Source organism: Oreochromis aureus, linkage group 6 (assembly GCF_013358895.1).
Source record: "Oreochromis aureus strain Israel breed Guangdong linkage group 6, ZZ_aureus, whole genome shotgun sequence".
Classification (NCBI taxonomy): domain Eukaryota; kingdom Metazoa; phylum Chordata; class Actinopteri; order Cichliformes; family Cichlidae; genus Oreochromis; species Oreochromis aureus.
Genome location: NC_052947.1, coordinates 3,487,764 through 3,512,332, shown reverse-complemented (window position 1 = coordinate 3,512,332; position 24,569 = coordinate 3,487,764). Strand labels below are relative to the sequence as shown.

The window sequence follows — 24,569 nt, the reverse complement described above, 5'->3', positions numbered from 1 at the left end:
GGAAACTCCTGTAGAGCGCTTCATTTCCGGTGTGATATTCGCTCCTTGTTTACTGCCGCTTTTTCCAAAACAAGTCAACCAAATGGATGAATCAAGGGGCAATTTCCATTTCTCGAGATGTCTTGGGCATTTACGGAATATATATGTAGATGCCATTCATAGACCTGCCGATATTTTCCCCCGCGCCTCAGAGCAAAACAGAGAAGGGATTCAAATTCTATATTTCTCAGTATTTGTAAACAGCTGTCCCTCGTTTATCGCGGGTGTTATGTTCTAAAAATAACCAGCGATGGGTGAAATCAAGTAGCCAATTTTATTTTTTGACGGTGCAAAACGTTTCGTGGACATACAGTACTGCACTTCAGAGTCACACTGCTAGCGATCGATGCAGCGATTCTGTACTGTACAGGAGAGACGTATCGGAGGAGATCGTCTGCAGCGATCAGGACGCAGGACACAATGTGATGTAAAAAAAAAAAAAAGCATGCAAACTTGCACTAAAACATCTGCGAAACAGCGAGGTGAAAGGCGAACCGCGTTATAGCGAGGGACCACTGTAATTTTGAAGGTAAGTCACAACACACCCTTCGTAAATACTAATGTATAGAAACCCTCACCAGCAATCATTCATTTTTTGTGTGGCTTTTTTTCACGGTTTGTTAACATGCTGTGTAGGTCTGTACTTGACCAGCTGATATCGGGGAAACATCTGGCTTTGACTATTCTTCACCTGTAGTCTGAATGCTGAACATTTGCCTGTTTAAATCATAAGACCAGTCACTATACAGAGATGTGCTTCTGAATGTGGATGATGTGTCTTCTGATTCTGTAATGCAGTTCTGCTTGTGTTGAGTGATGTAAACAACTGATCGATCTAAACTCTTTAAACGTCAAAATTGATCACCACAGCAGTGGTGAGTGTTCCCACCTTCTGCTCTTTGTAACTTAAGGCGATCTTTCCGTTTTCGAGTTTTGGACATGATTTTGGAGTATATCTTCGCAGTAGCGATTGACCGCAAAGTAAAGCTACTGGAAATGTACAACCCCACATCCGGTCTCAAACCAGGAAGTTAGCATTTTCTTGTGCACAGGGTCTATTGGACGATGTATGTGTGAGTGACAGCAAACTAAAATTTATGATTGAATTTCACTGTGGTGCCATGGAAACGCCCTATGATACAAACTGTAGTTTAGACTGATCAACTATAAAGTCCCTCAAAATCAATGGATAGGTGGCGCTCTAGAGCCATTTTAAAACATCCATGTCCAAAACCAATGAAATACATAAATGTACACAAGGCATGTTTAGCGTGAATAATTGGATTAATTATTATTAAACGAATACAATGGAACCTTCACACTTTTAGTAACCTAATTATTCCAGTTTGTCTCACAGGGATTTCTCCTGCTTTAAAGTGGGTTTGCTATGGAATTAACATATTTTGCTTGAATTTTAAAATATCTTTTTCTTAGTCTCTTTTGAAAGTCATCTTCGTAATTTTATTTTGCACATAGGCTCTAAATCAGGTTACAATACAAAACATTTCATTCAGGTAGAGAGCAGTCTAAAAGAAGCCTCAGGAAAACCCTGTGACTCCTCGATACACAAATGACATAAACAGATTTTAGCGTAACTTGTGAAAGTGTAGATAAGAGGAAGCATGCTGACGTTAGTAGATCAAATATAGAAGTGCCTGGAGGCAAGGGTGGAGGATCAAAGGTCGGGCTCTGATTTTAAAAACAAACTAAATATTAAGCAAGCATGGATGAAAGTGCTGAGCAGCTGTTACACATTTAACAGAGGAAGGCTGGCAGGGAAGCGGCTCTTCCCCTTCTTTAAGTGGCCCCGTGCTGCTGTGGGGCATATTTAATTACAAAGCAGATCTGAGGAAGAAGATCCAGGCCTTCCAAACACAGCTGAGAGCCCAGCTCCGCCCTGCACAGCACAAACCACAGTATACTTAAAGGTTAATGCTTAAAGCTGAGGCTAAACAGAGAGAAGGATGGGAGTGTTCCCCTTTAAAGAGCACATCTCAGAGACAGGGAAAGTGTGATTTTATCTTTGTGAAAGCTTTATGATCAAAATTAATGTTTAAACATGATGAGCAACATATATGACCTAACCCAGGATGATATAGTTAACCAGACTTTAAATATTATGCCTGTGTAATGTCTTTGAAATGTTTAACTATAGTTAATGAGGTTTGTATCAAGGCTGTGAGCTTGTCACTCTCCAAAAAAATGTTGTAACTAAAATTGGGAACCTAAATAGCTTCAATACATTAACGTTAAATGGTGGATAATAAGGTGGCAGAGGTGTTGAAACAGCAGGTACAGCACAGTACCAGCGGTGAGTGACTAAGGTGACAGAGGTTACCATCTATTTGTTTGGATTTTATTTATATATCATACAAGTTACCTTAAGGTGCTTAGTACTGAAAGGTAACAGTAATAATATTAGAGGAAACCTGGAAAATCAATCAATCTGTCACCTGGCGACAGTGGGAAGGAAAAACTCCGTTTTAACAGGAAGAAACCTCAGGCAGAACCAGGCTCAGGGAGGGGCGGGGCCATCTGCTGTGACAAGTTTGGGAGGGGAGAGAAGAATAAAGCGGGGAGCACAGGGAGATGGCCAAAAGACAACTGTGGGACAGAGAAGACATAATTTAGTGACCTGCATTAGCTGTGTATAAACAGATACAGAGTGCATCATGGGAAGTCTTCAAGCAGCCCAAACTATAAGCTTTAGTGAAAAGGAAAGCTTTAACCCGAATCCAAACTGGGAGCTGGCTCTGCCTCCTATTCTACTTACAGAAACTCACAAGTCTCCTCTGCCTGACACAGCTCTCCTATGTCCTTTAATTTGTGTGTGTTTTCAACCTGCAGACTTTCCTGTATCGCTGCAGGGTGATGTCATTGATATCACATTTGGTTGGCTCCCTGTGCTTTGTAATAAAAGTGCCAGATAAGGTGCTTACTGCCTCTAAACACTCAGCTCTACTGTAAAACTCCCTCTCCAGCCAGCAAACAGTCCAGCCTGCTGCTCCCAGGTTATAAAGTTTCAGCATTGATAAAAGGGATTGCCTCCCCCTCCCCCCTCAGTATGGCCTTTACTTCCTGCCAGTTCATTGACGTGGCAAATCCAGCATCCCCTCTGTTTACTTTCCAGCAGGGATATCCAGGCAACGGGGTTGCGGCTCTGAGAACTAGCTGCTATATTTGGGCTTTACTCTGTAAACCTCTTTTCCAGATACAGAGTCAACATAACACTGTGTTCCTTTCTTGGTGCTCACTGCTGGGTGTTTGCTGATTAAAGGCACAGGACCTTTGGTGGATCAAACAGCAGCTGCACTCTCTAAAATTAGATGGCAGTGTCTATCTGCAACCCCAGGAAACATCACACACCTTTCACATCTTCATCGCTCTCGCTATCTTCTTTTCCTGTTGCTGTAGTAGAAACTGTTGGGGATTTTGAGGCTACAATATTCAGATGAAGTGAAACCAAAGAAAAGTTGTTAAACCTCATTAAACTGAAACTGTTGTGGTACTAACAAGCTTATTTATTTAGAGTTACATGGATCCAAACGATGACTGTCAGCAAAAACAAAGTATTTAAGAAAACTGCTAATTGTTAAGTTAATTGATGATTCTTAACCTCCTAGGACCTGCCGTCCACATATGTGGACATCACATTTTGGGTTATTTAGACCAAAATACTCAATTTTGCTCTACAAGGGCCTGATATCCACTTACGAAGACATTATACTGCAACTGTTCTATCGACATTTTAAACGAATATCCTCATATGTGGCTCTCATTTTGTTAGAAAGAAAAATCAGGTAAAAAAAAAATCTGGTAATTCTTTGTTTTTACATTCATCGGGTCCTAATCAGCCCAAATATCAAAGAGAAATTATAAATGCATGCTGTGGAAGAGTTCAGGTCTTAGGAGGTTGAACTAGCTGTGGGTGTGTTAGTGAGATGGATAAAGCTCTTGCAGTACCATGTAAACAACTCAGTTCTCTTCATATAGTGCCACCTATTTACACTGACAGTTGCCTGAGTGAGTGAGCTGTAAAAGCACTTTGGATGCTGAGTGAGACCAGTCCCTTTCCATTTGTGTTTCCACAGAAAAAATATGGGCTCAAAATGTGGTCATAAATATTTTGTACTTGTAAATCAGTTTTGTACTTGTAAATCAGGATTTGTATGTGTAAAAAGAATTTGTGCGTGCGTAAAAAAGATTTGTATGTGTAAAAAAGATTTGTGTGTGTGTAAAAAAGATTTGTATGTGTAAAAAGAATTTGTGTGTGGACTTAGCCAAAAACCCCCCTGCAAGTTACAAGTACGAATTTTGACCCTATTTTTCTTCCTGTCATCTGATTGGTCAATGTCATGTCAATCACAAATGTAACAATCCAATCAGAGAACAGATGGGTTTGGCTGTCGGAGGGCACTTTTTGAACTGCAGGTCCTTGAAGGGAATAAATGCCCTTTTACATGCCAACCCAGCGTTTTCCTTCATCACCAGGAAGGAAAACAGTCTGTGGTCGTCCGAGTTTGGTGATTTTTGTGTCACAGGTCTACGTGCTTTATACAGGGACTTCCACAGCCTTTTCAACAGCGCTGCGGACCGCGGGGGGGCAGTGTTTTGGAAATGACAGTCTTCATTACAAAGCTTTCTTCGTTATGAATTAGCATACATGTTTTTATTGAACATTTGAAGAACTAGCAAAAAAAAACAGAAACTCTTGTAGAGGACATAAAGTCAGAGATAGAAACGACAAGGAGCAGGTGCATCTAGTACAGGTAGAGCTGCTGCAAAAACCCACAGAGCTCAGCAGCCAGCGCAACAAATTCTGGATCCTTTGCTTTTAGTTAGCAGTTAGCATTAGCAGCACATCCTGCGTCTGATGTGAAAGGACCTTTATGCTGCGCACTGTGACTCACAGCAATGGTCCCGGGTCAGCCCTGACTTTGTGTTAAACTAATCCTAAAGTAATAATGGTATTTCTAACCACTGACATACCACAACTTTATCCTTTCAACAGCTGCTGAAAGTAAGGGGACCTAGCTGCTATCGGATATTTATATAGAGATCCTCCAGCTTCAAACTGTATTACCCTTCAAGGACCTGCAGTTCAAAAAAGTGCCCCTCCGACAGCCAAACCCATCTGTTCTCTGATTGGATTGTTACATTTGTGATTGACATGACATTGACCAATCAGATGACAGGAAGAAAAATAGGGTCAAAATTCGTACTTGTAACTTGCAGGGGGGTTTTTGGCTAAGTCCACACACAAATCTTTTTACACATACAAATCTTTTTTACGCACGCACAAATTCTTTTTACACATACAAATCTTTTTACACACACACAATCTTTTTACACATACAAATCTTTTTTTTACGACGCACAAATTCTTTTTACACATACAAATCCTGATTTACAAGTACAAAATATTTATGACCACATTTTGAGCCCATAAAAAAACCTCACCTGAGAAAACCTGAGCACACACATTCCCACCCCTGTTATGATTTTGACAGGTTTTACAGATGCTATGTTAAACTTTGGCAGTTTAAATCTATTGTTGGTTTCTAACACACTTGAATTTTTAAAGATAAAGTTTTAGCAAAGTGAAATTTTTTAACTAGACAGCTGATCCCATGTGCATGTAGTTACTTGTATGCAAATATCATGCAGCAGTAATAATCATTCAACTATTGAAAAACATACCGAACTGATTCTACTTACATGTATTTCTTGGGAAGTGAAAGTCTACTGTAAGCAACGGAGTACCTCAAAGATCTATTCTCGGTCTTCTTTAGTTTGTTTTTAGCTATATACTTTCACTTGGCTATGGACTAACACATGGCACATTTTATAACCCAGCTGATGCACTTGGTGTTATTCCTTCATTATCCTGAACCTGTATTACCCTCTATTTGGACAAAATTATATACAAGCCAAATATGAATTACTGAATCCATGTCAAATTTAGGGAGGGTAGAAAACTTTTCACCAGAGGTCTATAAGTTTTAACGTTGAGCTTTACTATTGATTCACATCTATCTTCTCAGAAAGATGATGTCTTCATTGTTGCTCCTTTTCAGGCAACTAATCACAACTGTGTTCATTTTTTGTGTGGGTGGACAAGTTCAGCTACAGGCTAATGTTGACAAGCTAGCAACAAGAAATTTCTATATGCAAGAGATACGACCAGAAACCATTTCTGAAAGGCTGTGATCTTCTCTAGTGGATATCAGTGCATGGACTTGTAAAAACGTGCAAAACACATTAATAACAAAGAAAAACAAAGTCAAACTTCTAAACACTGTTTTGTTTAGAAGTTTGGTGACCAACCTTTATCTGGAGTTTAACTGAAACACTGCAATGATGGGGGAACAGGTTGTGAAGTATGCTTGCTTTTGCATGGTGATCAAGCTGCAGTGGTCCAGCGCTTTGCTAATTATTACTTGTTTGCTTTTCCTTGATTTTACTAAGTAAAAATCACCAAACACCAACTAAAAAACAAAGAAAAAAAGTTTAACTTGTGGAAAAACTAAAACAAAACTGTCTTTGCTGACACAAAGGTCTTCAGATGTTTTTGCTGATTCTAAAAATTAAGGTCACATTTCTTCTGGCCTGTATTCTAACTTTTATTTGTGTCAGTAGTTTTAAACATCTTACATTAGCGTTTCTGTTTTACCTTTAGTATTTATATGTATTCTTATTTTTCTTAATCTAAATGTTTGTTTTCATGCATGTTTTTCACCAACACCAAAGATGAAGAAAAGGTTTTCCTGAAGTGGCAGCCTGGACTGGAAAAACGCAGTACAGCAGAAGAAAGCAACAGAAGAATTCAGGCCTTTATTTTGACAGAGCACAATGTGTGTGTGAGTGTGTGCCAGGAGGTAAGGATGTGGGGGTGGTCTGTAATGCCCCAGGGTACACAGGAAAGTGCTGACGCGGTGGGGGCCTGGCCAACGAATTGTATGACAGCAGCATGTTGGTCTAAGCTCGGGTCATTTTTCACGACCTTTTGAACAGCATTAGGATCTAGACACAGTCTAAATGAAGAGAGGCCCCAGCCCTGGATGTACAAATGACTCGTTTGGACACAATGACCCTGGAGCACATGGTTAACCCAAGCTCACCCTAAAGCCAGCACAGCACATCAGCATGGGGTTGATGTCAACACTTACTGCTAATATTTAGCTGCTAGTTGACAAAATTAGGCAGTTAGCAAGGACTGAGTTCTCAGAGAACTGGATGTTTGAAATTAAAGTTTTTAAAAATTATTTTCAGTTGCTGCTCTACAGAATTACTACAAAACTACTCCTGTTCATTTTATTATTTCACCTGTGTGAGTGAATACAAATGCAAGCAGTTATGCACATGACATTTAGAAATGCTGCTTTCCTCTCTGGGCCTCGGGCTGAGGCAAACTGTCTCACAGACAGACATATTGGGTAATTGGTGGGTAATGGAATAATAACATACTGGAATTAGACTCACCAAAGCTGAAGCACAAACTTCTTGGAAGATAATTACTTTAAAAACGTTCACCAGCAGCAAAAAAACTACAATTTAGAGATCCAGCACAGTGAAAAAAATCCAACAAGTGGTGAGGCCTAGCAGACCGAAACACTGTCACCTGAAGCAGCTACCCCCCATAAGCTTCAACTGTATCCCAGTAGCTAAGTTATGAAATAACATTCAGTTGTTATGAAGGGCTAAGCTATCTGTTGAGCCCCAAAAAGCCTTTTGTAGCAGTGTGTACAGGTTTTTAATGTAAAATTGGTGATTTTAATATAAGAGTCAGTGGAATAAGACCCACATGGTCACCGTCAGATGAGAAGAAACTATCAAGACTCAAACCTGCTGGAACACCAGCGGCACTGTTCACAGTGAAGTCAGGACTGAGGGTGTACGGACCAGTAACGACAAACTACACTAATATTTGCAGTTGTCCACATGGACAAGCCAGCTGCCTTTTGGAGAAAAGCTTTTTGGTCAAACAAGACAAAGATGGAATTGTTTGGTCACAATGAAAAGAGGTAAGTTTGGAGGAGTAAAGTTGAAGCTTTGAAACCCAAGAACTCTGTATAAACTGTCAAGGATGGTGGTGGTAGCATCATGCTCGGGGCATGTACTGCTGCCAGTATGTACATACCCTAAGCATGTACTGCGTACCAGTGGTACTGATACACTGCATATAGTGGATGGAATACTGGAAGATCACCTTCGAATTCTTCAACTTCACCTTAAATCTGCAGTTTGAGTCCTGGGATACAACTGGATGTTCCAACGGGACAATGATACCAAATACACATTAAAGATGGAGTGGGAAGGATAAAGCAGGCTAACATTAAGCTTCTGGAATGGAATTCCCAAAATCTTGACCTCAACCCTGTTGAAAGTAGGGCTGAGCTGGCTCGAACCAAGAAACCAACCACTTTAAATGAACTCTACCAACTCTGTCGAGAGGAGTGGTCAAATATCCAGCAAGAATTATGCTTGAAGCTTTTAATCATGACTCATGTTTTCTGAAGTCATTAAACATGAATACTGTACAATCATTTCACCCTGGAAAACAACAGTTTAAAAAAAAAAAATGATCCTGACCTTCACGACCAATAATAAGTGGATGTAAACACTGTACACAGCTAGGAGTTCACCACCAACAACCACTTTCTGACCAGTTTACATCATAATGATTGTTTCTAAATAACATAAAATGAATCATTGTTGCGTAAATGACCTCATTAAGTTATTTGTAATGTTAATCTGAATCCAGTAAAAGCTCACTGCCATGTTATTTTGTATACTACACTTCACTGTTTGATTCCAGCTTGGACAAATCACAGAGCTTCAAAGTTGAAAACAGCTTTTATATGTTTTATCGAAACTAGGTCATATCGATTCACTCGATTATGACCTAGTTTCCAGGCATCATAAGTCTCTTTATTTGCCCTGCAGGTAGAGTTTCCTACTATTAAAAATAGCTGCATGGCACATTGTTTTTTTATTGGAGCTGCTGTCACTGGCAGCGTTCATGGAGGTGTGAACAGCTGAGGTTTGCTGTTCTGCAGCCGTGAATTCAAGACAACAGCCCAGTCCTGCACTTCAGAGTCAGGAAAGAGGAGGCGGTTTGGTGCTGGAGGGGGTTGAGCTTTGGGTGAGGAACAGCTGAACAAACAGAGTGAAGAGAGGGAGACAGGAGGAGAGAGAGAAACCCAGTTTTTCTCCTGTGTGCCACGTAATTTGAGCAAACCCATTAATCTCGGGCCGTTGGCTCTTCAGGCCCTCGGGGTGTTGAGTTTCTGTGACAGATGAAAAGAAACGAGCTGGTTCGACTGGAATCTGAGGCCGACCTCGTGCCAAAGATGAACTATCCTGAGAGAGAGGGCGGAGGTCTGGATCTACTTTGATATGGTCATCCGATTGGCTGAAAGACATCAAAAGGATCCGTAGGCTGAAGGCCCTTTGTGTCGAGGCAGGGTTCCCACTCTGCAAGTTCATTTTTTCTGTGACATAAGGCTGGCATAACTGACAATAACACGAGGAGCTAACAAGTAACGCTGTTTGGGATTTTCCTTTAAATATTTCAGTAATGTGACTCAACTTTCAGGTACTTTAGATGTTCCCAAATTCATTGGTCCATAAAGCAGTGAGCCAAAACAGGCAGAGCCTGGAAACGATGAACTTCAGTCACAAGAAGAGGAAGATCCCCACAGAGACAATAGTTCAGCATCATGAAGAGACAGGAGAGACAGAAGCGCTGTGGCAAGTTTAAAAACCTTAAAAGTACCTTGAAAGGTTTGGTGTTATTTTAAAGGAAGAGGACAAAACAAAGACTGCTCCCATTGAGGACTTTTCTGTTAGCAGAACTTTTTTCAAGTTCACAGTAATCAACTTTTTGCAACTTAAAGTGTGAAATTCTCAGAAGTATTGTAAACCTTTGCACAGTATGAACTCACAATGAGTTAATAATCACTTACTCTAGATGAGTTTCTTAGTAGCACAGGCCTGAGGTCCCTGAACTGATCCTCGCCTGGTGTGGTGGGGTTGAAGTTTTGTTCTTAGCATTTACAGATACGACTCATTTTCACAAAGCTGAAAGTTAGTTGTAAACATTTCATTAGGTTTTTAACTGGCATGTTAACACAATCTTACAGGCCAACCAAAAATAGGAACAATTGTTGCTAAAGAAACATCAAAGTGTTACACGAAGCACTGAAGAAAAATCCAGACTCTCCAGGACTTGGAGGAAGTCCGAGTAGTTTTAAACCAAAGGCTATCGTCTGGTTTCAGGACTGTGAAAAGAGAAGCAGCATTATCTGCAAAAAACTTTAACAAGTCTCTCTTTTTTGGGTTTTTTTTTTGTTAGGCTTCATTCATTATTGAAGTCAAACAGCAGCTTCCATATTCAGCAGCCAAATCACTGAGGGTGAAGTGACAGACCTGACACCAACGTCAATATGAATAATATTTGTCATTTAAGTAAATAAATCATTACAAACTGACATGGCTAGATATCAGTGTTGTTTTGTTATCAGTCTGTGAACTTGTCCGACTGATAGAACATAAACGTGGATGCTGGTTTGGGTAACTGTCGCTGCACAAGTCCAAGTGTTCCTTATTCTGAGTTTAAAAAAAAAAAGAATATTTTCCCCTGATAACAGGATGAAACCTCAGACAAACAGAAAAGCTTGTGTATACCTGTACTAATTTGAAATGATCAGTCTTTACTTGACCTCTTTTTAAAGTACTTGCATTCATTGAACTATATTTTGATGAGAAACTTGTAAAATGTAAAAGGTGCAATGAGAAGCACAACTGTGAATCCTGAGGTTACTTTGGCCATGGTTTTAATGCAAGGCTTTGAATGTTACTTCAGGTTTTCCCACTACACATGGGAGTGATGCAGAAGCTTGATGTTCCTTATTACCATCAAGTATCAAATAACTGTGACTCATATGAACTCTGTTAGACCTAAGAGGCTGTCTGTGAGTCCCAGTGACAGATTTACAGGAGTGTAAAGGCCTGTCTACTGCTGATTGCAAAGTAAGAGGAATTTCATTCAAGAAAAAGCGCCATTGCATAACCAAACCCACCACTGACCTACTAGTCTGCTGACCTGGACTGACAAGTTATAGATGTTTATGATATAAAATTTCCTGAAAAATTTTCAAAATCAGTACAGTTTGAAAGAACAGCCTCCACTCCAGCTCTCCAGTGCAGATACAGCTCCACCAGGAAGGAAACGGCTTTCCTTTTAAATGTGTTGTCTGTGGAGGGAGAAAGCTGGGAAAGGGTTAACATTTTCCTCTCTGGATGGTGTCCTGGCATAAACACATACAGGCCCCATTCATCTGCTGTCTGTGCGCTCAGCAGCCTTGAAAAGTGGAAGCCGTGTTACTGCAGTAGAGAGGGGGGAGGAGACATTAGAAGAGGAGGGAGGGAGGACAGTGACTCAGGAATTCCACTAAGGAGCACGTGACCCCTCAGCAAGGCATTTACTCCCACCCCCTTACTCTGAAGCAGGGCCCCCTCCTTATTTTCTTCCTGAAGTCAAAGCAGTCAAACGTGACAGCGAGAGAATATCCACAGACGACACTTTGATATACACGTTTAGGTTTGAAGTAAAAGCAAAGCAAATAAGCCAAATAAACGTGGCTGACACGGGGGCGAGAGCGTGGGGGGGATTTAAGGCTCGTCCAAATCCGCTCTGACAGGAGCCATTTTGTCTGATGAAGCCGCTTTGTTGTGGAGAAGGAAGCCTGTCTGAATCAGAAAAGAGAGCCCTGAGGTATTTCCGTCATCCTGACAGCGTGACAGAGGGTGTAACATGAGGAGAGAGAAGGGAAAGGAGGAGGAAAGCAAAGGGCTGATCGCTCAGTTCCTGCGCTAACAGTCCCTGTGGGCCTCCACCGCTCATGACCTCACGTCTCCCATGTGCTTTCATTGGAATCAGGGCGTGTATTCAGTCAGCAACAGCTCTGATCTGCTGCCAGCATCTGACGAGATGTCAGGCTGATTTGGGTCGATGAGGGAGAAGCAAAGAGAAAACCTCTAGATCCAAACAAAGTGCCCAAACAGGACATATTAGGCAGTTGTTTTGACATCAACAAACGCCTGAGCGGGCGTCACTTTGAAGCCACAGTGACTATTTTTAGGCCCTCCTTATCTCCCCCCGCACTCACAGGGCACGAGGCCTCAGCGCCGAGCAGCCTCGGCTCGCCCACGTGCGATTTACAGTACATTTATGCAACGCACTTCTACTGCGGCCTTCATCCCCCCTCTTCCATCTCCCTCGCTCCCTGACTTTTCCCCTTCCACCCACTGTTCCCTGGAAGCCAGTTTGTTCCTGCTGGGAGGGATTGCATCATGACTGATTCACAATCAGGCCATGACTCTCCGACCAACTCCAGGATTATGGAAAATAAGCAAACCACAGAGACACTGGGGGTATTATTACAAGGTCTGAAACTGTATTTGGCAAGTTTTTTTCTTAAACAAGTGCATACATGTACAGCTAGAAGCATTTTTTGTTTTATTTATTAAAGGATTTTGCCAAGTGCTCAAATTAGTCACATTCTATGCTCGACAGGGACTGTCTGCAGACCTAAAGTACAACGACAGACTGAGAAGAAACAGCTGTGGTGGGAAAAAGGAAAAGTCTTACTGGAAACACAGTAAGAAACAATGTATTAAAGAAAAAAGTCAAATTTTACTGCCACATTTATGAAGTATACACTCCCCTGCGTTCACTATGTACATGTCTGCCAGCTCCTCTGAGGTTTGCTGGGTGAGCTGCGTCTGTTACTTTATGTCCTGCTGTTGTTGCCATACTTGGGTTACAAGAGGGAAAAAAGTTCACGAGAAGCAGTCTGAGAACTTTTTAAGGGTCCCGCTCCTTTTTTACCTTTATATCTCCGGCCAATATGGTGGTTATTTCCCCCTGCATGAAGGCCCAGGGTACATTGGAGCCAACCAGCGGGCACCTTTCACCACTGGGACAGTACACCTCGCCGGTGGCCCCCTGCTGCTTGATGCTCTCCCGGGAGCAGGGGAAACAGAACTTGTGAGAGGGCACTGAAGGGCACTGGACAAAATGAGTGTCCTCTAGCCGCTCATGGCACAGAGTGCAACACAGCGGCATGCTGCTCGGTGGCACAGAGGAATCCGGAATGCTCTGCGGCGGTGGCTCCATACTGCCGGGACCATGCGGAGCGGAGGGGTTGGCGCTCACGGGCCCCTCTCTCTGGGCCAGCCTCCTCTGTGAGGGTGAGAGGGGGCTCCCGCTGTTCCGTCGTGCCCCCGCCACGGTGGAATGTACCTGGCTGCTGTCCTTAGGTGAGCCGGTGCTGCCTGCGTTGTCAGTGGCGAGGATGAGTGCAGTCATGGGGGACTGGCCATTCTGCGCTGTGGCAGCCTCAGGCGGTGTGGTGCGAGAGTGGGGGGAGATGGTTGATGGAGGCGCCGCAGAGAAGCCTGGTAGGGCAGCTGGGGGCATCTTCAGGACTTCAGAGGGTGAGGGGAGCCATGGCTGGCCCTCACTGCCATTCATCTTGGGGGCACTGCTCTCACCATCTGGCTCAGGGGAGGCCTTCCTCTTCCCAGGCCGAGGGTGCTTCCCCCTGTCTGTGCAAAGGAAAAGCAGCAGGGTTAACGCCACGCTAGGTACACACAAACATCCCGGCCTGTGCAGAATACGAGGCAGCTCATTTCTACCCCCCCAACAACCACACACACACCTGCTCCCGTACTGCTCTCTCACACAGAGGTGAACGGGTGCGTGCCAGCAGCGTGGCTGGGCGGACCCTTCACGATGGCGTAAATGCAAGACACACCGTGTGTGCAAAGTGCTGACACATTAGTTCCCGTTTTCATGGCGCGTGCCAGCTCACCACATTCTAGTGCAGACACAAAACAAACAGCCTACCTGTTTTTGAGGAAGTGCCACTCATTTCGTACGCCATGACCCGCTGCATGGCGGTGTGGTCCTTCTTTACCCTGCCGTCGAACGTGTGCAGCATCAGGTCCCTGACAGTTTTGCCTTTGTTTATCCAGTCCTTGTGGCTGTCCGACATGTCCGACATGCTGTCCGCCCGGTGCTTGTCTTTCAGCTCCTCCGGGCGCTTGCCGTGCTCCCCGGGGACAGGCGCGATCAGAGCGCCGGTCAGACCGATCTGTGTCGGGCGGCCGCTGAGCGGATGTATGGCAGGTATCCCGCCGTTTACCAAAGGCACCAAGCTGGGAGGAACCGTGCTAGTCCTGCGGGGGTTGGGGCTTTGGCGGTTTAGCTCAGGGGGCTCGTCGGGTTTGGGAAATCCGTTGGGCATCGGGAGGCCGTTCGACTGCCTGCCCGCCTGGTACTCCGGGCCCAGCCGCGGCGGCCTGTCTGACAGCGGATAACGATCCAGAGGTTGAGGGGGACGGGAGCCCGGGTCTCCAACCGAGTGATTGATCTCTTTCCCGGCGTGCTGGGGTTTCCCCGGGCCCGGAGAGCGGCCGTCCTGAAAGCCGTGTGCTCTCTTTAGCTGCCTGGCAGTCTCGATAACGAATTCAATCCGGTCGGCACCTTCGTAGTTCACACATCCACGGCAGACGGGTTCGGTAAAATCCCAGATCATCGCCCACGGCATGCGGGGCAAGTCGCATAAATAACAGGACTGCCTTCTGGAGGCAGCGACCGCCGTGGAGGACATATTGTATCCCCGAAGCGATTTCAAAATGTCCGACAGCTTGTTTACGTCGCAGAGAAGACGGAAAAATACGTCAACGAGAATAAAAGTGGCTGATTTCGTCCTCACGAAGAAGAACAGAGCACCATAGCTGTAGCTGTTCCCTCGGCGCGCCTCCGTCTGAGCTCGCGCTTACAACTCAGCTCCAGCTCTCAACGTACGGCCGTGACGTCAGCAACGACACTCGGCTCGTGCTCCGGGGTTCTATTTACTGGATTCTTCGACGACGCGCATGCTCACCATTTTTCTATCTTTGTCCGGAGCGTTTACTCTTGAAGATGTGTATGCCCGCGAAGAGGGACCACTCTGTGTTTTATTGGGACCGTAATAAAACACGGCAGCGATTTGTCTAAATTGAACAGCTATTCAATCTAGAGAAATCATTTCACTTTGATCTGTGTCAAACTGAAGTAATTTCCACATCTCCAGGCTGTGGGACTGTAAGCTTTTATGTTTAAATGGATGCAATTTAAAGTTTCACAGCGCTAATGTGCTGCCATCATCTTAGAAGCAAACTGCAGCACTGAGAGTGCACTGAGACACAAAATGATCAAGTGAAATTAGTGGAAAAAGCTTTATTTTATCGCTCTGTGCGCTACATCTCTAGAATAAAGATTTTCTCTGTCATTAATTTCAATTCAATTCAATATTGTTTATCACAGTAACAGTCGCCTGAAGGCGCTTTATATTGTAAGGTAGACCCTACAATAATACATACAGAGGAAAACCCAACAATCATATGACCCCCTATGAACAAGCACTTTGGCGACAGTGGGAAGGAAAAACTCCCTTTTAACAGGAAGAAACCTCCAACAGAACCAGGCTCAGGGAGGGGCGGGGCCATCTGCTGCGACTGGTTGCGGTGAGAGAAGGAAAACAGACCAATTTCTTATCTTAATTGCAACACTGATTCTTTTTGCTGTTCATTTTTAATGTTCTTTAAAGACTTTAATCACTACTTTATCATCATCTGATAATGTCTTCGATGGAGTGAGCTGCATTCAAAGGATGTTTTTCTGAAAGGTGTTCCTTGAGCCATGTGACTTGAGAGATTTTGTTAAACCAGTTAACACAAAGAAAGCCCGGCTGTATTGAACTTCCTTTGTAACACACCTCTCAGGCCTCACTGAGTGTTTACAAAGCAGGACTGTTCAGAGCTGAAAGATGAAGCCATCTTCATGTTCTGTTGTACTAATATGCAAATTTAACTCTTTCTGTATTAGTGGTAAAATAGCAAAACATTAGAGATACATCAGTAGAACCTTGAAAAATATAAACAACAATATTAAAATGGCAGCAACTAGTTAAATACAGTCCTCTGTGTGTGTGTAATTTAAACTCAGTGTAATGAGTGTACACATGTAAAAAGACAATAACATAATAAACAAGGCTGTATGTGGATCCAAATGCAGCTTTTAAAGACACCGGCGCCGACCTGCTTCACGACATATTATACTGGGTTTCAAAAGGGATGCGTGGAATTAGAGGCAGAGTGAGACCTCTTTTCTCTCAGCTCTCATCTTTGTTTGCAGGGCTCCAAGTGTTTTTCTAAATACCAAAGATGTAGACAGTGAAAAAATAATCTTCCGATTTAAATAATCAACTCTGCAGTGTCAAGGCAACCAGTGTTAAAGCAGTTCTGTTTAGGAGTTCGGTGTGACGCTGAGTGGGTGTTAAATCCCTCTGTTGCATTCCAGTCTCGTTGCCAGGCACATCTGACATCACCACTGTAGAAGCCAATCCCAGAATTAAGCTGCTGTTACCAGGCAAACTGTAAACCTCCCTCCCCTCTATTCAGTCTTCTGCTGAGCTGAGCTGATCATTTTCCTCTCACTGGTATGAAATCACTTCCACTGCTCTCTAGTTTCTCCTCACACACAAGTTATAGCAATAGAAAGCAATGACTCAACTGGCAGTAATTCAACGAAAACCTACTTTTTGAAGTAAAATATGATAGAAATGGAAAGTATTTTAAAAAACTGTAGTAATAGAAAGGCATTAAACTTAAAGTGATAATATATCCAGTTGCATTAAAATTAGCATCTATTTTCAAGTTTATAAAATGCAGGTAAAGCCCAAAGGCACAGGATAATCAGCATAATTGATTAGAATTAAGTACAGTGTAGAAAACTGGTGATGAAAACACCTGTGAGACATCATATAGATGTCCACTTATCCATCTATTTTCTACAGTGACGCCCAGATTTCACTCTTCCTGGTCATCATCTCCAGATCTACTGGGTGGACACCACAAATCAGCCAAGAGATGTAATCCCTCCAGCATGTCCTGGACACCATCCACAGCTCGTGGCCATAGTTCAGGGTAGAAGCACAGACTGATACAACATAGGAACATAAACGATTGACTGGTCATCCACCAGCCTATTTTTTTTTTCCATTTTAGCTCTATTTGACTGCAAACTATCCCAGTATGAGCTGAAGATCACAGCCCGAGGAGTCCAAAGGAACCATATCATCTGCAAAATGCAGAGATTTAGCAGAGATAAGCCACCAGAGTCAGCCCCTACTTGGCTGAGCCTAGAAGTTCTGTGCATTAAATTATGATTAAAGAGGTGACCTTGGTCCCAAAAGCAAGAATTGTTGGCCAAGACTCACTCAATTCAGTTTATGTATCTAGTGGCAAATCACAACTATAGTCGCCTCTACATTGTAAGGTAGAGACCCTACAATCATCATCTCTCCAGTCAGGCTTACAGACATCATGACGTGTCTCACTTACTCAGTCAGTGATGGAGGCAATGAGGGAAAGGAAGTAAGAGGGAAAAGGCAGAACAATGTATCCTGTTTTGCCAGTGTAACACTGGCCGCTGTAGGCAAATATGTAGGAGCAGAGAACTCTTTGCATTCTGCACGACAGTCAAACATGAGCTGCATTTAGTCAAATCTTCAGTGGGAGAGGAAGACAATGGCAGATCTGAAATCCAGTAAGGTTACATGAAGTGTAACCTCTCACCCAAAAGGCTACTTCATCAAAGATTTTGGAGGAGTAGGGGAAACATCCTTAAGAACCTAAAAAACAAGTAGAAGTCCAGTTGCCTTCAACTCAAGTGCTTAAGACTGCCATGATCTGAATGATGGGAAACCTATACAAAGAAATAAATGAATGTGCTCATTAACACTCCGAGGTCTCACTTGAGACTTTAACTTCAGTGTTGAATCCATAGAACCTACGCAAGTGGCCGACACCATTGGAAGCATTTCTACTTGTGTGTGGTGTTTCTTTGTTGCACTGCAGTTTTCTGCCAAAACACTAACTGTTGGTGGAGTTTATCTCTCTGTTTCCTTCCAGTTAATTAAAAACCTGCTGAGAGGCCAGAAATGGATGAGAGGACTATGACAACACAACATGTAGTTACATTTGTCAAGGTTAGGGGGAGGTCAGATTAAGGTTTAGTCTCTGGACTTCTTTAAGTTTCTTGAAGATGTTTCACCTCTCGTCCAGGAAGCTTCTTTAGTTCTAAGAGCAACTGGTGTAGAGTCCCTACCTCGTAAGCCCTATTGGGAATGTCCCAAAGAGGGTCGTGGACCCCCTATTGATCCTCTGGCTAATCACACGAGCCAAGGTGTGAAAACGGGTGTGGGTCACAATCAGCCAAGGTTTCAGGTGAACCCACTGTGAGACCTTGCCCACCCATGTCATGTGACTTACTGAGAACAAATGGCCCAAGACGTGAGTGGGCGTTAAGGCATCTGGGAAGGATTTCCAAACTGGACTATACATGGTAGACAGTAGACTCAGGCATGTAGGAATGATTATTCCTACTCTCATTACCCAAACTCGAGAGAACATTTTTTAAACATATCAAGAATTACTGTACTTTCTAATGAAGCTCATATGCTTTAATGTGTGCAGCAAGATGTTGGAGATCTTCTTCTGTGGTAGTGAGTACCATCTAGTTTGCTGCTGTCTGCTGGGGGGCAGCATCAGTGCCAGAGATGCCAGCAGGATGAACAAACTAATCTGCAGGCTGGAAGCATCATTGGTCAGAATTTGGAGATGTTTGAGTCAGTGAGGGGCAGGAGGTCACTGAACCTACCCTCTCCATCAGGGACAGCCCATCACACCCACTCCACTCCATACCTCTGAGGCAGCAGAGTGATTCAACCTCGCTGCCATAAAGAACACTTTAGAAAGCCTTTCCTACCGTTCTCTATAAAGCTGTAGAATAACTTCATTCTGTGACAGGTTTACACACCTGTCAGGCAAAAGATTTTCATTAATGCAATCTGCACTTCTCGCCTACACAACGTCAGTCTTACTTTTACTGTTTTTAACTAACTTCATTTTGATTGTCTTTGTTTTGTTTTTTAACACTGATGTAAATATATAAATTCCTGCTCTGTCTCATAGTATAACCTCCTTACCACTCAACTGTTATTTTAAATGTGTAGTTTATTGTTGTTTATTGTGCAAGTTCAAACTATGCAAAAAATTATAAATAATCTAGAAGTGCATTCACTTTTTCTGGGTCTGAGCTAATTACAGATGAACTGACGTGAAGTGGAAAACTCCAGTTAACTGACCAGTCAAATGCCCAGTTTGCCTTTTGTCCCGTGTTCCTCCCTTTATTCCCAGCTGGTTGTGGTAGATGGCTGCAGTAGCTCAGTAATCTCTTTAAGAGCCTCTGTGACATGGTTAATAGAGTTTTGTCATGGTGTGTTGTTATATGTGTAAGTGATTAAAGTATGTGTGCTGTTCATAGAATGTTGTATATATGTATATTTGTATATATTTAAATATTTATTTATTGTGTCATGTAGTTTTTCACATGGTTTGATATCCCCAGATGTAGGCTATTCCAGAAACTCAAATGAGGCAGATAGAGTATTAAAGGAAGACAGCTGCTCTACGAGGGTTTGGTGGGAGTTAGTGAAGTCCTGTTTTTTGTTTTTATCTATTTGATGTATAGCGCTTGAGTGTCCTAATCAGGATTACATCATAGCTAATTGTGTCTCAGTTTACTCGAAAGCCCTTTTCCCAGTGACCTTTGACTCTCTACAGATCAAAGGCAAGGGTAACCTCTGCATGTGATCCTTCTTCCTACATGAAAACACAAACATCAAAGTGACAGCATGCCTGACATTTCCCACATCATTCACCCAGCACTTCAATACATAAGCACAAGTTTTCCATGTTTTGCTCTGGATCTCTAGCCTGCGGTCCAAAAAATTTAAAGAAAGGTAAAGAAACACTGGAGTAGACATTCACAGTACATATAAAAAAACCCACCAGTTTTGATATATGAGTTTCTTGATTAGGTGGGATTTTGTTTATGTGAATATAGTTGCACACACACATACAAATATATAGGTGACTTCTTGTTGCACTTGTAAAACAATGAGAAAAAAATGAAAAAGGTCAGACAGTGAGACAATACAAAAATCTAGTGTTGTGTTGCTGGATTGACAGCCCTCTGAAAATGGCCTAGGACGCTGCCAGACCACGAGCGGAGTGAGCCCACAGTCCGTCTGGTCCCTGCTGCTCCATACTCGTATACCCAAGAGCAATTGCCTCCACAATCCAAAGTGAGAGATGTTGCTTACTGATAGGCCTGACCTTATAAGGGCCTGCCCATGAAAGAAAAAGCAGGTCATTTTTCTGAAAATCCTTAGTCCTGTCCAAATATGCATGCAAAATTTAAACAGGACACAGTGTATGAAGCCTTTGCCCTTCTTCAGAAGAGAAAGGGGGTGGGTAGAATGCTGACAGGACAGGACAATAACCACACGTGCCCCAACCACCGTAGGCACATAGGGTCTGGCTTCAGTGACACCCTGGTCTGCCCCAGGGTAAACTGAGTACATGATGGGTGCACTAAAAGTTCATGAATGCCACTGACACGTTTAGCGGTGGCTAAGGCTAGCAGCAATGCTGTCTTCAAAGAGAGATGCTTTAAATCAGCCTCCTGCAGAGGTTCAAATGGAGGGCCACAAAGCTGGGTGTCCACACATGTGCGTGCTCTTCTCCTAACGAGAAGAAAAGCAGACAATGCGCATTTTCCCTGGATGCGAATAGATCCACTGCAGCCTGGCTGTAGCGCCGCCACAGCTCTACAATGGCTGGATGCAGAGCCCAGTCGCCGTATAACAGAGCACCTCTGGATAGCAGATCTGCTCCCTGATTGTCAGATCCCAGAACGTGTGTCGCTCTCAAAGAGAGGAAATGTTAGCTGCTCCATAGGATCAGTCTGCATGCCAGTGTGTGCAACTGGCGTGAACGCAGCTCTCCCTGGTGATTGATATAAGCCACCTTGGTGGTATTGTCCGTCCTCACAAGAACGTGATGTCTGCGTAGAAATGGTAGGAAGTGCCTGAGGGTTAGAAACACCACCAGGAGCTCCCGATAATTTATGTGGGATCATTGGAGAATGCTGCTCCAGAGGCACAGATCACCCTTCGTAAACAACACCCCAAATGGACAGACACGTATCTGTAGTGACCACCTTCTGGAACTACATGGAACCCATGGGCACCCCCTGAGTCAGAAAAACAGAACGTTGCCATCGGTAAAATGCCAGTGCACATTCCCCTATTACGGTTATATGCGCCATGAAACAGGGAGCTCAGCCTGAGAGAAGCCACCCAGCGCCAAAACTCCCTCATAAACAGCCGGCCAAGCTGGACCACCAGGATGGCCGAGGCCATCAGATCCAGTAGCCAAAGCCATAATCTGAAGGGAACTGCTTTGTGCAGGGGAAAAAGAGCGAGGCACACTCTGATTGCTTTTACTTTCTCCTCTGACAAGTGGGCTGTAACTGAGATTGAGTCCAGAGGAACTGAGGAATGTTATATTTTGTAACGAAGACAACACAGTCTTCTCAGTGTTTATTATGAAGCTCAGATCAGCCAGATGCTTCATGACAACAAGTCTGTGTGGAAGCCTCGTCATCCGATCGCGCTAGAAGTAGCCAGACGAATGCCCCACTGCCTCAGCGGCGCTATCGATGCTTCTGCGCAGCGAACAAACACTCTGGGGCTTAGTGATAGACTGAAAGGTGGCACTGTATATTTGTAATAGATGGCCCAAAAAGTGAACCTCAGATACCTCCCGTGTGGAAGGTAAATGGGAATATGGAAATATGCATCCGTCAGGTTGATTGAAGTGAACCAGTCGCCTTGGCACAATAAACGTATCAGAGATACGTCATAGTCATGTGTGACCATCCTGAATTTATATTTTCTGAGAAATCCGTTCAGAGCCCGCAAACCTCATCGTCATCCTCGTAATACAACTCCAACACGTCCTCTATTGGCAGAGCCACCGCGGCTAGGTCCAGCCGGTGCCAGCCCGTGGTTCAGCTTCCACGACTGCCCCCTTGTTGCAACCATCAGCTGCGGTGTCAGCCGTGGGCAAGAAGGGGTTTGTTCCCGACAGGCTGTCTTGGCACACTAGCCTGGAGACTCTTCATGGTGAACCGGGCACAGTGTGCACATGAACCAGGGGCCTCGACTGTGAGCTGGGCACATTCCAGCCCTTGTCAACACAAGCAGACCTGGTGTGTGTGCTTGCTCGAGATTTTGTTGCCACATACGCAGGGTCGAGCCTCAGAGTCTCTGCTTCCTCTGGTGTGAAGGAAAGATGTCATCTTCGCTAGCTAGGAATCTAACGATGAGGGACGTGGGTTAGCTGGTTTGCTAGCCTCGGCCCAAGGAGAACAGTGTTAGCTGGTGTGCTAAACCATGCAGGTAGGACCAACTTACTGGAAAGTGTGTGGTATGACGCCCAATCTATGGTAAAGATTCAGGTTCAGGAGAGATGAGCAAAGGTGCTCAGCAACAGAAATAGCTAACACTCTTGTCTGTGGAAAGTTAAGCTAGCGAGCCTAAGAAGGTTGAGATATGCTCCAAAGCAAGAAGAGCTTTTTGAATAATGACTATGTAGTAGCCCAAGTTATTTAAGGGTGGGTAGCTCTGCCCGACGTGGTCGTCGCGATCACCAGCCAATCAGGATTGGTGGAATGAGATAAATGCTTCTGAAGAATATGCAGGGTGGCGCATCCCACTGTGTGACATTGAAACGAATGCTAGGAATGAGACCCAAAGATATGTTTTACACAGTAAATGAGGAACATAAAACTGGAAACATGTTTTTTTCTCCATCCTTGTACGCTATCATCCTGACTTATGTGCTTCTAAAAAGACTTTTAAAGACTTTCAGTGTTGTTGTGGAGAGAGAGAAATTAAAATGCCATGGTGCTGGGTGTGTTTGGGACTTTTGGTTTTGTTTAATATTCTAAAGTTGAGATTATGTTCCTTGTGTTGGTTACTAGAGTTTAACCCAGTTCAACAATGATTTAACTGAATCACTGTGTATTTATTATCTGCATTACTTTTGTTCCTTGTCACATTCTCCCTCATGCCTCTGGCTATGTGTCCGTCGGGTTAGTGTGTTCTTCACTTCGCAGTGTTTTCCTAGTTTTGTTTCTCATCTTGTAAAATCCAGCAATAAAGCTATTTTCGAGTTTAGCTCTGGCCACAAGTTCTGCATTTGGGTCCTACCCTGCCTCACCTCACACAGTAGACAATGTGGAAGGGAAGCAAGGCACCGGAGGTACATCGAAGCTGTCCTACTATGGTTTAGTGAGGAAGAGAAGCTGGGATTTCTTGAAGGAAGTGTATGTGGGCAGTGTTGTGGAGGTGAAGAAAGAGTCAGACAGGATTGTGAGTTTGAAGCTGAAACATTTCAGGAGTGATGCTGAATGCTGTTAGTGCATCTGGCCCACAGGTTGAATGTCAGTTAAAAAATTAAGGATTCTGGGTAATATATGATGCACATGGGAAATAGAGCTCACAGAGAAGTCAGAGGGCGCCTTGAGTTTGGTGACTTGACACAGATATTTAATCTGAAACAGGACGGCACAGTGGTACATTGGTACCACTATTGCTTCACATCAAGACATTGTTGAGTCATATCATACCCAGGGCCTTTCTACAACAGGACATATCAATATGTGACAATAGATGGTCCTGAAACGTAATTATGGGTTGATCATCCATTTATGAATGTCAAATAGGCTATTTATACAAATATAAATAGAACTAAATAGAATAGAACTAAAGCTCTATTTAGTATAAATATATCCTAGTCATTTTGATGTCATAATCAGGATTATTGACTCAACTTATAAACGCTCAGAATGAAGAATAAAATATTGTGTCATGCATGTTGGCTTTGTTAGTCTTCTTTGTTTTGTTGTGCCCTGTTACATGAACATTTAACCACTAAAATGTCTCATAGAGCATTCTGACTACCACAGAGTGAAATCCTTGGATTTTAAGGCATCGACTCAAAAACTTCAACAGAGTCATATTGTGGCTATATTGAACTCTGCAGCTTCTTGAAACAATAGAAAATGTTTAAGCATCCACGTTCATCGGGTCACTTACCTGCATGTAGCTTTATGGTCAGGATATTAGCAGTAATGAACAATTTCCTGTTTTCTTACAAGCTGTTGTGACTTTCTTCTGTTCCAACGGCATGGCTAATGGCAAAGAACCAACAACAGATTATTTACAATTTTAAGAAATACATCTCTGTCTCATTTACATGCTGGAAGCCTCTTCACAGAGTCAGAGCGCAGCCAGCCAGACCTCTTTACTTAGTGATTTCTGCCTGCCTGGAAACATCGCCATCAGAGGGACACAGCCGCATCCTTTATAGATTTAGACTCGGGAAGTGACTCACTGATCTACTGATAGACTGCCACACAAATCAGCAAATCACACGATGAATCACACCAAAGACGGATCACTGTGAGTCAAGTCTGGTTTGAGATGTCTGGATTATCAGCA

At 43.4% G+C, this 24,569-nt stretch overlaps 1 protein-coding gene across 1 annotated transcript; it reads right to left on the bottom strand.

Moving 5' to 3' along the window:
- Nucleotides 1–6,854: 6,854 nt before the first annotated feature.
- On the bottom strand, nucleotides 6,855–15,002 carry irf2bp2b (interferon regulatory factor 2 binding protein 2b). The gene is made up of 2 exons (XM_031731724.2): nucleotides 13,955–15,002; nucleotides 6,855–13,653 (listed from the first exon to the last, which is right to left on the bottom strand). The coding sequence occupies exons 1-2, from the start codon at nucleotides 14,718–14,720 to the stop codon at nucleotides 12,911–12,913; spliced, it is 1,509 nt and encodes a 502-aa protein (XP_031587584.1). The 5' UTR covers nucleotides 14,721–15,002; the 3' UTR covers nucleotides 6,855–12,910.
- Between the last annotated feature and the right edge of the window lie 9,567 nt (nucleotides 15,003–24,569).